Source organism: Saimiri boliviensis, chromosome 1 (genome assembly GCF_048565385.1).
Source record: "Saimiri boliviensis isolate mSaiBol1 chromosome 1, mSaiBol1.pri, whole genome shotgun sequence".
Classification (NCBI taxonomy): Eukaryota; Metazoa; Chordata; class Mammalia; order Primates; family Cebidae; genus Saimiri; species Saimiri boliviensis.
The window spans coordinates 121,622,816-121,638,728 of NC_133449.1; the positions used below are offsets into that span (position 1 = coordinate 121,622,816).

The 15,913-nt window shown below is 36.1% G+C and overlaps 2 protein-coding genes and 1 pseudogene across 6 annotated transcripts in view; 1 reads left to right on the top strand and 2 right to left on the bottom strand.

Annotated features, from left to right (window-relative positions):
* Window positions 1-12,228, bottom strand: part of LOC141585171 (ankyrin repeat domain-containing protein 26-like) — a 52,988-nt gene extending 40,760 nt beyond the window's left edge. For 4 of the 5 annotated variants that reach the window (XM_074403111.1, XM_074403110.1, XM_074403104.1 and 1 more), the window contains exons 1-3: window positions 12,144-12,228; window positions 11,094-11,187; window positions 7,679-7,927 (exon numbers count right to left, since the gene is read on the bottom strand). In XM_074403111.1, the coding sequence (XP_074259212.1) occupies window positions 7,679-7,927; window positions 11,094-11,163 (319 nt within the window). In that variant the 5' untranslated portion in view covers window positions 11,164-11,187; window positions 12,144-12,228. Of the gene's footprint in view, window positions 1-7,678; window positions 7,928-10,840; window positions 10,983-11,093; window positions 11,188-12,143 lie in introns of those variants that run through there. The other variant, XM_074403113.1, reaches the window with a different exon arrangement.
* On the top strand, window positions 6,339-7,105 carry LOC104652810 (methyl-CpG-binding domain protein 2 pseudogene; annotated as a pseudogene).
* A 761-nt stretch (window positions 12,229-12,989) lies between the features above and the next one.
* The window catches only part of LOC101048573 (putative ankyrin repeat domain-containing protein 26-like protein), a 47,858-nt gene continuing 44,934 nt past the window's right edge, over window positions 12,990-15,913 (bottom strand). Inside the window, exon 10 of the mRNA XM_074403131.1 lies at window positions 12,990-13,076. Within this exon, the coding sequence (XP_074259232.1) occupies window positions 13,051-13,076 (26 nt within the window). The 3' untranslated portion in view covers window positions 12,990-13,050. The remainder of the gene's footprint in view (window positions 13,077-15,913) is intronic.

Consider the following 15,913-nt stretch of genomic DNA (forward strand, 5'->3'; position numbering starts at 1 on the left):
TTCCATTCGACCCAGCAATCCTATTACTGGGTATATATCCAAAGGATTATAAAGCATTCTATTATAAGGACACATGCACACGAATGTTCACTGCAGCACTGATTACAATAGCAAAGACTTGGAACCAACCCAAATGCCCATCGATGATAGACTGGACAGGGAAAATGTGGCACATATACACCATGAACTACTATGCAGCCATAAAAAATGATGAGTTTGTGTCCTTTGTAGGGACATGGATGAACCTGGAAACCATCATTCTCAGCAAACGGACACAAGAACAACAAGAACAGAAAATCCAACACTGCATGTTCTCACTCATAGGCGGGTGTTGAACAATGAGAACATGGGGAGGGGAGCTTCACACACTGGGGTCTGTGTAGGTGGAACCAGGGGAGGGACAGCGGGGGGCGGGGAGTTGGGGAGGGATAACATGGGGAGAAATGCCAGATACAGGTAATGGGGAGGAAGGCAGCAAACCACATTGCCATGTATGTACCTATGCAACAATCTTGCATGTTCTTCACATGAACCTCAAAACCTAAAATGCAGTAAAATATCTATATTAAAAAAAGAAAACAAATGGAAAATATTTCTTAATAATGGAACAAGTACCAAAACCTATATGATACCGTGAAAGGAGTACTAACAGAGATGTTTATAGCTATGAGTGCTTGCATCAAAAAGGAGACAAAATTTTATAAAGAACCTAACATTGCAACTTAAAAAATCAGAAAAGCAAGAGCAAACCAAACCCAAAAATAGTAGAAGAAAAGAAATAACAAAGATCAAAACAGAAATAAATGAAATTGAAATAAACAAAACAATACAAAAAATCAACATAACAAAAACTTGGTTTTTTGAAAAGTTACATAAAATTGACAGACCTTTAGTCAGACTAAGAAAAAAGAGAGAGGACAAAAATAATAAAATCAGAGATGAAAAAGCAATCACTTAAAAACAAGCAATGAAGAAAGTATTTCCTATTTAACAAAAGGTGCTGAGAAAACTAGCCATATGCAGACAATTGAAACTGGATCCCCTTCCTTACATATTATATAAAAATCAACTCAAGATGGATTAAAGACTTAAATGTAAAACTCAAAATTATAAAAACTCTACAAGAAAATCTACATAATAGCATTCAGGAAATAGGCATGAACAAAAATTTTATGACGAAATCACCAAAAGCAATTGCAACAAAAGCCAAATTTGACAAATGGGGTCTAATTAAGCCAATGAGCATCTGTACAGCAAAATAAACTATCATCAGAGTGAACAGGCAACCTACGGAATGGGAGAAAATGTTTGCAATCTACTCATCTGACAAAGGTCATATCCAGAATTTACAAGGAACTTAAACAAATTTACAGGAAAAAAACAAACAACCCCATCAAAAAGTGGGCAAAGAACATGAGCACACACTTCTCAAAAGAAGACATTTATGTAGCCAACAAACACATGAGAAAAAGCTCAACATCACTGATCATTAGAGAAATGCAAATCAAAACCGCAATGAGATACCATCTCACATCAGTCCGAATGGCGATTATTAAAAAGTCAAGAAACGACAGATGCTGACAAGGCTGTGGAGAAATAGAAATGCTTCTACACTATCGGTGGTAATGTAAATTAGTTCAACCATTGTGGAAGACAGTGTTGTGATTCTTCAAGGATCTAGAACCAGAAATACCGCTTGACCCATCAGTCCCATTACTGAGTATATACTCAAAGGAATATAAATTATTCTATTATAAAGATGCATGCACATGTATGTTTATTGCAGCATTATTCACAATAGCAAAGACATAAAACCTACCCAAATGCCCATCAATGATAGCCTGGATAAAGAAAACTTGGTATATATACACCATGAAATATTTAACACACATTCAGAAAAAGGAAAATGAGATCATGTCCTTTGCAGGGACGTGGTGAAGCTGGAAGCCATCATCCTCAGCGAACTAACACAGACACAGAAAATCAAACATTGCATGTTCTCATTCGTAAGTGGGAGAGGATTTAACAATGAGGACACATGGACACAGGGAGGGGAACAACACACACTGTGGCCTCTCAATGGGGACAGGGAAGGGAGAGCAACAGGACAAATAGCTAATGCATGTAGGGCTTACTACCTAGGTGACAGGTTGATAGGTGCAGCAAGTCACCATGGCACACATTAACAAACTTGCACCTTCTGCACATGTATCCCAGAACTTAAAGTAATATTTAAAAAAAAAAAAAAAAAAGAAAAGAAAAGAAAAAGCAGTCATTACAACTGATACTGCAGAAATTCAAAGATCATTAGAGGCTACTGTGAAAAACTATATACCAATAAATTGGAAAACCTAAAATAAATGAATAAATTCCTAACCACACACAACCCACCAAGATTGAACCATGAAGAAATCCAAAACCTGAACAGACTAAGAACAAGTAATGAGACTGAAGCCAGCAAAGTCTAGGGGCCGAGTGAAGTACCCCAGCAAGGCCTGCGACCTGATGGCATCACTGCTAAATTTTACCAAACATTTAAAGAAGTAATACTAATGCTACTCAAACTATTCTGAATGATAGAAGAGAAGGGAATAATTCGAAACTCACTATTCAATGCCAGTATTACCCTGATGCCAAAATAAGACAAAGACACATCAAAAAAAAGAAAACTACACACCAATATCTCTAATAAGCATTGATGCAAAAAATCTTCAACCAATACTAGCAAAACAAATTCAATGACACATTTTAAAATTTTCTTCATAAGCATGTAAAATGTATCTCAGAAATGAAAAGATGATTCAATATATGCAAATCAATCAATGTGATATAGCATATCAACAGAATGAAGAATAACAATCATATGATCACTTCAACTAATGCAGAAAAAAAGCATTTGGTAAAATTCATCATCCCCTCATAATAAAAACCCTCAAAAAACTGGGTATAAAAAGAACATACCTCAACACAATAAAAGTCATATACAACAGACCCATAGGTAGTATCATAATGGGGAAAACCTGAAAACCTTTCCCCCAAGATCTGGAACACGACAAGAATGCCCACTGTCACCAATGTTATTCAACATAGTTCTGAAAGTTCTAGCTAGAGCCACTAAACAAGAGAGAGAAACAAAGAGCATCTAAATAGGAAAGGAAGAAATCAAATGATATAATGATACAATCTCATATTTGGAAAACCTAAAGACATCATTAAAAAACTATTAGAACTGATAAATTCAATAAAGTTGCAGGATACAAAATCAACATACAAAAATCAGTAGCATTTTTAGATGCCAAAAGTTAAGCTGAAAATAAAATCAAGAAAGTAATCTATCTCATTTACAAGAGGTACAAATAAAATTAAATACCTAAGAATTAACATAATCAAGAACATACAAGATCTCTACAATGAAAACTGTGTCTTTGGTGAAAGAAATTGAACAGGACACCAAATAATGGGAAGATATTTTATTTTCATAAACTGGAAGAATCAGTATTTTATAAATGTACATACTACCCAAAGAAATCTACAGATTTAATGCAATCCCTATCAAAATACCAATGACATTCCTCATAGAAATAGAAAAAGAACTATCCTAAGTTTATATGGAACCACAAATGACCCTGGATTGCCAAAGCTATCTTGAGCAAAAAGAAAGAAACTGGAAAAAGCACACTCATTACCTGACTTCAAATTATACTACAGCTATAGTAACCAAAACAGCATGGTACTGCCATAAATACAGACATATACACCAACACAACAGGATAGAGAAGCCAGAAATAATTCCACATACCTACAGTGAACTCATGCTTGATTGCATACACTGGGGAAGAACATACACTGGGGAAAAAGACAGTCTATTCAACAAATGGTGTGGGAAAACTGGATATCCATATGCAGAAGAATGAAATTACACCCCTTTCCCTCACCATATACAAAAAGCAGATCAGAATGGATTAAAGACTTAAATCTAAGACCCCAAACTATAAAACTACTAGAAGAAAACATTGGAGAGACTCTCCAGGGCATCACTGTGGGCAATCATTTTTTGAGTAATACCCTACAACCACAGGCAACAAAAGCAAAAATAGACAAACAGGATTACATCAAGTTAAAAAGTTTCTGTACAGCAAAGGATACAATCAACAAAGGGAACAGAACACCCACAGAAGGGGAGAAAATATTTGCAAGCTACAAATCTGACAAGGGATTAATAACCAGAATACACAAAGAGCTCAAACAACTCTATGAAGGAAAAAATCAAATAAATCAATTTTAAAATGGGCAAAAGATTTGAATAGACATTTCTCAAAAGAAGATATACAAATGGCAAACATGTATATGAAAAGGTACTCAACATCACTGATCATCAGAAAAATGCAAATCAAAAGTACAATGAGATATCATTTCAACCCAGTTAACATGGCTTATATCCAAAAGACAGGCAATAACAAATGCTGATGAGGATGTGGAGAAAAGGGAAACCTCGTATGTTGTTGGTGGGAATGTAAATCAGTACAACCATTATGAACAATAGTTTGAAGGTTCCCCAGAAACCATATGATCCAGCCATGTTACTGCTGGATATATACCCCAAAAAAAGGAAATCAGCATATCAAAGAGGTATCCGTACACCCATGTTTATGGCAGCACCATTCACAACAGCCAAGATTTGGAAGCAACCTAACTCTTTCACAACAGACAAATAGATCAAGAAATTGTGGTGTATTTACACAATAGAGTATTAACTGGCCGTAAAAAAAAAAAAAAAATCACATCCTGTCATTTGCAACAGCATGAATGGAACTGGTGACCATTATGCTGGCTGAAATAAGCGAGGCACAGAAGAACCAACTTTGCATAGTCTCATTTATTTTTGAGAACTAAAAATTAAAACAACTGAACTAATGGAGATAGAGTATAATAATGATCACCAGAGGCTGGGAAGGGTGGTGGGGCGTGTTAGGGGAGAATGTGAAGATGGTGCCAAAAAATAGAGAGAATAAATAAGATCTAGCATTTGACAGCTCAACAGTGTGGCAATAGTCAATAATAATTTAATTCTACATTTAAAAATTACTAAAACAGTATAATCGGATTGTTTTTAACACAGAGGATAAATCCTTGAAGTGATGAATATCCTATTTACCCTGAAGTGATTATGATACATTGTATGCCTGTATCAAAATATCTCATGTACTCAATAGCTATCATCTCAATATGTATCTCACAGCTATCATCCCTCACTTTTTTATATGCCTACTCTGTACCCAAAAATTAAAAATATACTTTAAAATTTAGTAGAAACATCCCTACGTAGTAATGTGGTATACTAGTCTCTACTTCATATTAGTACCTTATTGATGATTTCCAAAATGACTGCTGTGTATGTACCCTGTTACTAATATCTGAAATGTTTTTTTACAAATTTATTTTTTTCTTTTAAAACAGGTGGCTATGTGAAGTCTTCCTTGATTCTGGTGATTTTTAAAAATTAATACCTTGGGGCTGCCTTAGTATTTTGTTGATTTTCCTACTGCATCTTTACCACCTGAACTTTACATTATTGCTTTACATGACTGTTCCCTTTACTGCTACACAGTAGGGGACAACTTGCAAATCATCTTTGTATAAACAGCCTTTACGTATTTTACTCAGCAATTATTTATTGAGTCCTGCTAAATGTCAGGCACTAGGACTTAAAGAATAAAAATGAAGTATATAGAAATGACTTTTCTAGAGATCATGCCTGAGTTGACCAAGAGTAAAGCTAGCCAGATTAAAAGGGGTAGAGGACAAAAAAGAGTGAGAGCATGCCAGGCAGCAGCAAGAGAGGGAAAGAAGCCTGAATGAGTAAATGTATTTGCCTGCAGTAGAGTAATGGACCAGCAGGGCATGAGCCACAGTTCGGTAATGCCAGAGAAGGGGCATCCAGGGAAAAGGGCTGAAGATGGAGAGTTGGGAAGAAGTCAGATTATAAAATCTTTGTGTGGCATTTTAAGATGCTTGGATATTAATGTTCTTAAGAGTGGCCTCTGGTTCCATTTGAACTGGAGATAGATCACTCCAAATGCTAAAATTAATATTCCTAGTGAATACATTAACACAAGGTGATGGCTCATGTGGACACAGTGGAGGAGATACTATGTAGCAAATTCTCAATGATTCCCATCAACACTTAGAAAGCCAATTCTATAATAAATAAAGTCATATGAATTATAAGAAATCACTAAATATTTGGTTTTGATAGGTGCTTTTTAAAGTTATAGTACGTATCATTATAACTATTACTTGTGAATTGATAGCTGTAAAAACAAAGCAAGATCGGCTGGATGCGCGTGCACCTGGGGGAAGGCCGCTGCCGCCCGGAGCAGGAGGAGGGGGAGAGCGCGGCTGGCGGCGACTCAGCCATAGAGCCGGGTGGCCAGGGCAGCGTGCTTGCCCAGTCCCCGGTGAGCGTCGTGCGCAGGGAGGGCACTCGGGGCGGGAAGCCGGCGGGCCGGGGCCACGGCCGTCCCCCGAGTGGCGCTCCTCCTCCCCCGCGGGAGCGGGTCCCTTTCCCGTCGGGGAGAGTGGGGCCGGGGCCCAGGGGACTCCGGGCCACGGAGAGCGGGAAGAGGATGGACTGCGCGGCCCTCCCTCCGCCGGATGGAAGAAGGAGGAAGTGATCCGAAAATCTGGGCTCAGTGCTGGCAAGAGCGATGTCTACTACTTCAGTCCAAGTGGTAAGAAGTTCAGAAGCAAGCCTCAGTTGGCAAGGTACCTGGGAAATACTGTTGATCTTAGCAGTTTTGACTTCAGAACTGGAAAGATGATGCCTAGTAAATTACAGAACAGAGACTGCGAAACGATCCTCTCAATCAAAGTAAGTTTGTGTGCACTTTTCTGCTCTAGCTGAGCTGGAGCACTCATCGTTCTGCACCATGGCATGCGCTTTCAAGACTGCTTGCTCATTTGCTGTTTGCTCTGCTTGGAATGTGCTTACCCTCTTCCCCTCCATCTGGCTAACTCCTACTCATCCAAGACCCAGCTCCATTGTCTCCACCTCTGGGAAGCCTGCCCTGCATACTCCGGGCAGAACCAATTCCTTCTTCCATAATGCTTCCCTGGTGCTTTGCCACTGTATTTGTGACTGTTTTGTCTGCTTCAGCTAGACTGTGAGCTCCATGAGGGCAGGGATCATGTCTGTTTTTGTTTTTGTATATGTAGCCAAAGCCTAGCACATGGTCGGTACTTAATAAATATTGCTTTATGTTTATTTGATTTACTGTCCACCTCATTTGGGAAGTATATAGTGGTAATAAATGTTTATTAAATAAATTAATTATATACCGGAAAACAACAACAACAACAACAACAACAACAAAGCAAGATCTCAACCTAGTTTTCCATCCAGTCCCTAAATTCTAAATATATTCCTGGTACTCACTCTCAAGTTTCTGTTAAATACTACCCTAAAACAAAATCACTCTTTCTTCCAATTCTCTTTGTTGTTCATTTGCTGCTTTGGTTAAAGAAAGAATATAAATGGCCTTCTAGAAGGTGTTCTGTTTGGTTCTAGGTTGCAGAAGGGGAGTAAACACAAAGTACCCCAAATCATTTTTTTAAGTTACAACTCAGGTAATATGAAGCCAAGCAGAGGTACTCTAGGACTGAATTCTGTGTCTATTACCTTCTTTGATCCCTTTGTCTTCTGATAACTTTGATTCACACAGGTTGTGGACAGTGTCATTCTCAAACATAACTACAACTCCAGTATTCAACTTTTCTTCATCTATTAAGTTTGTCCGTCTCGGTTCCATGGATGCCAACTTCTTTTCTGTCATTGATGGTGATTCAGACAGACATTTATCATCACCTTTCAAATGTTCAGATCTTTGACAAGTCTTCTCTTTGAGGTACAAACTAGTAGAATGCCAGTCTGAAAAATATGAAGATAAAGTTTTCATTTATTAGGATGTAAATACCACAAGTTTGACTAACTTGTATATATTCCTTCTTCAAAGAAGCAGTCCCATGTCTTCTTCTTTCTGAAAAACACACTGTTCAGTCAGGGCTTATTATACTTTACACATCCTATGCTTACAAGTCATTTAGGTAAGTCTCAAGAGCTATCATCTCTCACTTTTCTCTACATTTGTATTTTACTATTACTTACTTTGATTCACTTACCATTACATATTTTGCCTTCTGTGAGAACTTGGTTTATTAATACTTAAGGTTCTTCACATCAGGTTTTAAAAATTCTTAATAATTAAGATTCTTTATATGAATTTTTATTAACAAATTTACATATAGCCATTTTAAATTTAAATATATATGACAGTATTGTGTTATATGTGTTCTAAAGATATGGGTTTTATAAAAACTTCTAATGAATACATTTTAAATAAGAAACTACTTTAATTACAATGTGATAGTCTTTCCTCCATGCACCTATATCTTCAGAATTCACTTTTTAATAGGCCTGGGATAAATATCATAAATTTATATTAAAATGGTAGGCTTAAAGGACCTAATTCTTCCCATGTAAAAATAGAGTCAGTAGATACCAAGTGCACAGTGTTATCAGACAGAAAATGAATATATAACAAAAATATTTTCCTATTTTCTCTACAAATAAAATTATCAAACTTTTTTTAAGACAAGGGAAAGAAAAAAAATAGAAGTGACAACTTAAAGGCCATTTCATCATCAAGAGCCCGTATGTATGGTTTAAAATCATGCTTCAAATTGTGATCTGAGAATCTCTGGAGTTCAAGATCCAATCAGAAGACCCAAAAGATCAAATAACATAAAATGTTATTTTCCATTATCATTCTCATTCTCTTAGAAATGTAAAGTGGAGTTTTTCAGAGATGTCATAAGACATAACCTCATAGTTCTAATGGTCAACGGGTTATAGTTCTAATGGCTATTAAAATGTATGACTATGCATGCTTGTATTTTTACATTTTTAGTTTTAATTTCTAAAACAGTAAGTATCAATGGATATAACCCACTTAAACAAAAGCTCTATGGAATCTGCAATCTTTTTTTTTTTTTCAGGATAAACAGGGGTTAATTAAATCAGGTCCAGTCATATGATAGATAACTTAAAATAAATTAAACCAGAGCTACTTATGTCAATATGGATTGATCTCAGAAATATAATGCTGACCAAACAAAAGAAATTTGCAGAATGGCACGTCTAATATATAACCACTTATATCCAAGTTCAGGACATGAAACATTCTAAATATTATTTATGACTATACACGTATGTAGTAAAAATGTTTTAACAGTAAATATAAATAATAAACACCTCATATAGCATGTTGGTTACATCTGTGAAATAATTTTTAATTGTATAAAAGGACCCAAAGGCCAACAAGTTTGAGAACTGGTGTACTTAAAGACTGTCTACCAAATGGGCATTAAGAAATGATTAATTACTTTCTTCATTTTTAATAATCAAAGATACACACACACAGTTTGCTAATTAGAACATTTGATTGGCTTAAGATCAGTGTAACCACACTATGATCTAATAATTAAACTTAAAAGTGACATGTTAGCTTTTTTCTAGGTAAAACAGAATTCCCATAAGCATTTTAAACACAAAAAAAATCTTAGAGTCTCACAATTTATCTCTGTGAATCTCTAATATAGGGATTCCAAACTGGGAACTTTAGGGTATCAAAACATAAAAGTTAAAATATCTGAGTTAAAGCTTACATTTTTAAAAAATCCTTTTATTTTGTTTATTATACTTTAAGTTCTGAGGTACATGTGCAGAACACGCAGGAATGTTACATAGGTATACGCGTGTCATGGTGGTTGGCTGCATGTATCACCCCCCCGTCATTTACATTAGGTATTTCTCCTAAATTATAGATGTGGATGGCATGCCAAATACATGTATTCATCTATGTGCATAAAGCATACCTTGACATTGTCAAGTGCCTCCTTCATTTTTAATTCCTTCTAAGCACTAAAGGAGACAGGAAGAGTGAGAAATCTTTGCTCCACTTCTCTGACAAGTTTTGGTATTGAAAGTTCATTTTATATTCTGCCTATTTTTTTTTTTCTGTTGTTGTTGTTGTTGTTTTTACGGAGTTTCGCTCTTGTTACCCAGGCTGGAGTGCAATGGAGCGATCTCGGCTCACCGCAACCTCCGCCTCCTGGGTTCAGGCAATTCTCCTGCCTCAGCCTCCTAAGTAGTTGGGATTACAGGCATGTGCCACCATGCCCAGCTAATTTTTTGTATTTTTAGTAGAGACGGGGTTTCACCATGTTGACCAGGATGGTCTCTTGACCTCATGATCCACCCGCCTCAGCCTCCCAAAGTGCTGGAATTACAGGCTTGAACCACCGTACCCGGTCCCATTCTGCCTATTTTTAAAATACCTGACTCTTCCTTTTCCTCTACAATGATTTTATTTTACCGCTCTCTACTATATATGCTTGCTTCGTTTCCCTTCATTTACTACCTGTACAAACTGCTTTCCTTATTTTTCATTCCCACTTTGTTCTATTAGACTTTTATTCAAGACAAGGTCTTACTGTGGCTCAGGCTGGCATGCAGTGGCAAGATCACAGCTCACTGAAGCTGCCAGCTCCCAGACTCAGCCAATTCTCCCACTGTAGCCACCTGAATAGCTAAATATAGATACACACACAACTGTATGTGGCTAATTTTTGCATTATTTGTTCATATGGGGTTTCACTGTGTTGTCCACACTGGTCTGAAACTTCAGGACTCACTGGTACTCCCAATTCAGTCACCAAAAGTGATGAGATTGAAAGTGTGAGCCACAATGCCAAGCCATCAATTATTTCTTCTTTTACTCACTTGCTCTTCCTTCTTTGCTGGCGTTTCTCAGATTTCAGAATTTCTTGAATTGCAACCAATAATTCAGCCCCTTTATCAACATTCTGAATTTAATCTGTTCTTGACACATGGTAAGACTTATTATCATTCCACGTCACTTTTTCTTTATTATGCAATTAATAAGAGATTTATTTGGTAAAAAGAACAAATTACTAATTATGACTCCAAATAAACATTCTAACAAATGACATTTTTTATGAAATATAGTTTTTACCTGCCACTTGGTCATATAATAAATATTTTGACTCAGAATCTTCAGCGCCAGATAAATTAGCAAAAGACATTGGTGAAAGACACTTAGAGATGCTCTGTTAAAACAAATCATAGCAATGTATTTAAATTAAAAATGAAACGATAATGAGTTACAAAAAAATGTCCCAATCACTTTCTTTTAAAAATCTGAATTTCTTCCTTCAAATGACTTAAAAATTTAAAAATTATGTGCTGACAAGGAAAACTTTTCTACAGAGAACTTTACTTAGGCTTTCTAGATCATGCTTATGTTTCATCTTGATATGGCTATGGCCTCTGTACACTGAGATTGGAAGGCCACAGAAATATATTCACAAGCTATACAGTACCTTTATGTGCATATCACAGAAAGAAGCTAACTTAAATATCTAACTCAATTTTAAATTCCACATGGAAGATGAAAGGACATTTAAATAATTATGTACTATACTTGCTATATTATTATAGCATTAAATATTTTAAAGATTTCTAGTTATATAATTTTTTAGTGTTAAAAAGTTTAGTACAATAAACTGTGGAGTATGTCATGTTGAATATAAACAGGATATGGTAGAAGCTGCTTTATTTAGGTAACCAAGAGCTTCAAAATAATCTGCATCATTTTTCAAAAATTCTTACTGATACAAAGAATGGTTGAATAAAATAATAAAATCATTTAAAAACTTGTCTTTAGGTTACCTTTAAATAAAAGCAAGCAAATATTAGATATCATAAGTAACTCTCTCCCTATTAAGAAATAACTTCAAAGCATAACAAGTCTTAACAAAGGAATAAGAACATTATGTATGATGCATCTAAAATGTGCCAGGTACTTAATTTCACATTTTCTTTTCTACACATTATATCACTATAAAGCAACTGCACATAATTACTGTACTTTATGGCACAAAAAAAAAAGTAATTCCTTATGAGCACATGCTGAAATGAGGAGGTAATATAAAGCATCCTCTTTTAGTATCATTCAATGCTTATATTCTAGAATCACAACCACAACAATGACAACAGACAATACCTCAGAATTCAGACATGATTCTGTACCTTCCTCTTCCCCAGCTCCTAATACAGATGTTCTACCTAAAAAACAATATTCACAGGCACATTCATGAGAACATTTATCATTGTGTATTTTTTTTTTAATTTTATTTTGAGAGGGAGTCTCACTCTTGTTGCCCAGGCTGGAGTGCAATGACACAGTCTCGGCTCACTGCAACCTCTGCCTCCCAGGTTCAAGCAATTTTCCTGCCTCAACCTCCCGAGTAGGTGGGCTTACAGACATGCGCCACCATGCCTGGCTAATTTTGTATTTTTAGTAGAGATGAGATTTCTCCATGTTGATCAGGCTGGTCTTGAACTCCCGACCTCAGGTGATCCACCCGCCTCATGCTCCCAAAGTGCTGGAATTATGGGCATAATCTGAGGCCTGACCTCAGAAGTAATTTTAAAGGGTCGAACACAGTGGTTCATGCCTGTAATCCCAGCACTTTGGGAGACCAAGGCAGGTGGATCACATGAAGTCAGGAGTTCAAAACCAGTTTGCCAACATGGTGAAACCCAATCTATACTAAACATACAAAAAAAATTAGCTGGGCATGGTGGTGCACCCCTGTAATCTCAGCATTTTGGGAGGCTGAGGAAGGAGAATTGCTTGCACCTGGGAGGCAGAGGTTGTGGTGAGCTGAGATCACACCACTGCACTCCAGCCTGGGCAACAAGAGTGAAACTCCATCTCAAAAAAAAAAAAAAAAAGTCATTTTAAGAAGTTTTCTCTGGTTATTAGAACATACTAGTGCTCGTGTTTTCAAAGAGGCATTCTGTCAATTGACTTGTTCTGTGATATACAGCTTTTACCTTTTTCTCGCCCATTTACTATATTATATTTTGTCTTACAGTCTGTAGTCCCAGACACATGACTGCCACCATTAGCTGTGTGATTCTTGGAGATCTTCTGTAAAAATTAATAACAACAATGAGTTTCAACAAGATGTAAAAGAAGTAGTAGTTACATAAAGATTTCCCAAACACTTTCTTTTAGAGAAAGTGTTTATCATTAAGATAACTTCAATTTGGGAACCTAAATTATTTAAAAGATAAACTTACATAGGTTCTCTAAATCAAACTTATTTTTTATGTTCACACAGCTATTGTCTCTACACACCCAGACTAAAAGGCTACAAGAAATAGATACACAGGCTAAACAATAACTTAGGTGCATACTGCAGCAAGAGACTAACTTCAAAATACCTAACTCTACCCTACATTCCCAACCAAACATAAGAGACCACTTAAAATACTATGTAACACACTTGCTATTACACTTAAAGCATTACATATTTTAAAGATTTCTGGTCATAGAATCTGTAAATGTTAAAACAGCACAATAAGAAACTGTGGAGTGTGGGATGTTGCATTTAAACAGAACATGGTAGAAACGGCTTTATTTAGGTAAACAAGAGCTTGGAGAAATAAACACAGTTTTTGATACCAGTAAAATGGTTGAAAAAAATTACAAAGCAATGAGAAAACTTTTAGATTATGTCTGCATATAAGCAAGCAAATATTAGATATAAGCAACTCTCCTCCAGTAATGAAATAACTTCAACAAAGTATACTGAGCATCAGTATATAAAACAGAACAAGAACATTCACTTGTGAAGCATCTAAAATGTACCAGGCAACTTCATTTCACATTTTCTTTTCTATATATTATACTAATACAAATAATGATGATGATGATGATGGTCACCCCACTTTCTTGTCATTCCAGGATGTTAACAAGAAAATGAACAGATGAGATCCATTGTTTCCTCTCTGTCCAGAATGTCCTCCTCCTAGACTTTCCCATGGCTGGCTCCTTTCATCCTTTAGTTGACAGTTTCAATGTCACAAACAGAAACATCTCTGACTACAGAACTCTGCTGTCACTCCCATCCCCATGCTAACTACGAACCTCTTCAATAATCTCTAATCTACCTTCTCTTTTTTTCTTAATAGGAAGGACGTTCAACTTAGAAGACTAGGTTATTTACTTGTTTTTCTCTTCTTGCTGCTGTAACCTATGCCTCCATCATCTAAATTCAGTCTCTCACTGCCTAGCAAAGTTAAGTGTTCAACAGCAGAAATTCACTTTAGGTCAAAACACAAAATACTGTGGGAATGTCTCAAGTGTCAAACAACTAGATTCCTAGAAGATTTCTCTAATAATAGCCTGCTGAAACTACATGTTCCCCAAATTAGAAATTCGCATGTCCACTCTGACTTTCCCAATCTTTTCTTGATGCTACTGTCATTTTATTGTCCTCCAGGTTTACATGAAGCATCCTCAATACTTATTAAGCCACCAAACATCCCTGTGATCACTTTATCATGCATTAGTGTACCCACTTTCAATTTTACAAAATGCTTTCCAAATTTTTAGTGCATTTGTTCATTATGCATTCCTAAGAGGCACATACTAATACCCTTTTTATGAAGGTCGTCACTTGATCTTTCAAATAGGCTAAATAATTTTTACCAGAAATTCATAGCTAGTAAGTAAAAGCACCAGGATAACAACATGTCTTTTGACCAACTTGGTACTGGTATCATGATACAACAACTGCTTCTAGAAAGCCATGCCCTTTCATCTCTTTCTATTGTCACCTTAGAATAGTCTTCATTTATCATAAAGTTACTCAATGTTTTCTTTTTTTGAATATGATTTCTACTTAATAAAACACCACTAAACCAAACTATTGTGTTTACAGCTTCACTTATTTACAACTCCCCATGCTTTTGCTTCTTCTGAAATGTTTTGGCAGATCTATACTAGACAATTCAAATATGGTAGTACTTTCAAGTTCCAGGCATTATCTTTTCAGGTTTCAAATTGTACAAAACTACAGTCCAAACTCTTTCTCTCTGAATCTCATTAGCACTTTTACACATCCAGGTAGACCACAGAATCATGCATTTAGCCATATACTGACATGGAACAGTTTTTTTAGTTTCTAGATAAACTTAATTTTAGAGCCCAAACTGATTCCTTGTGACTTCTAAGCCTTATATTTTTTGTGCTATATGATACCAGCTTTTTACACAAATTCTCCAAATTAACAGAATTGTACTATGCAGCAGTGATATACTTTGTACATAATTACTGTACTAGTAATGGGCTGATTATGGATCTGCAAGAAAATAATTTTTTTTTTTTAAGACAGAGTCTTGCTTTGTCACCCAGGCTGGAGTGCAGTGGTGCCATCTCAGCTCACTGAAACCTCCATCTCCTGGGTTCAAGTGATTCTCCTGCCTCAGCCTCCTGAGTAGCTGGGATTACAGGTGAACACCACCACACCCAGCTAATTGTTGTATTTTTTTCAGTAGAGACAGTTTTGCCATGTTGACCAGGCTGGTCTCGAATTCCTGACTTCAAGTGATCTGCCTGCCTCGGCCTCCCAAAGTGCTGGGATTTCAGGCATGAGCCACCACGCCTGTCCAAAAATAATTATTTATGAGTATATTGCAGAGGTGCAAAAGTGAAGTGAAAGCATCCTCTTTTATGTTGTAACATCACTGAAAACTTATTTTCTAAAATAGTAACTACAGCAATAACCATAGATAATACCTTGGTGTTCAAATGTGATTCTATCTCTTCCTTTCGTCCTGATTTTACTATGGATGGCATATCTATAAAATGTTATACATAGATACATACATGAGAAAATTTATCACTAAATTGTACATGAATTTTATATACATATACAAGTTTGTCTTCACCCATAAATATTTCAGTGAAACAAAAATAAC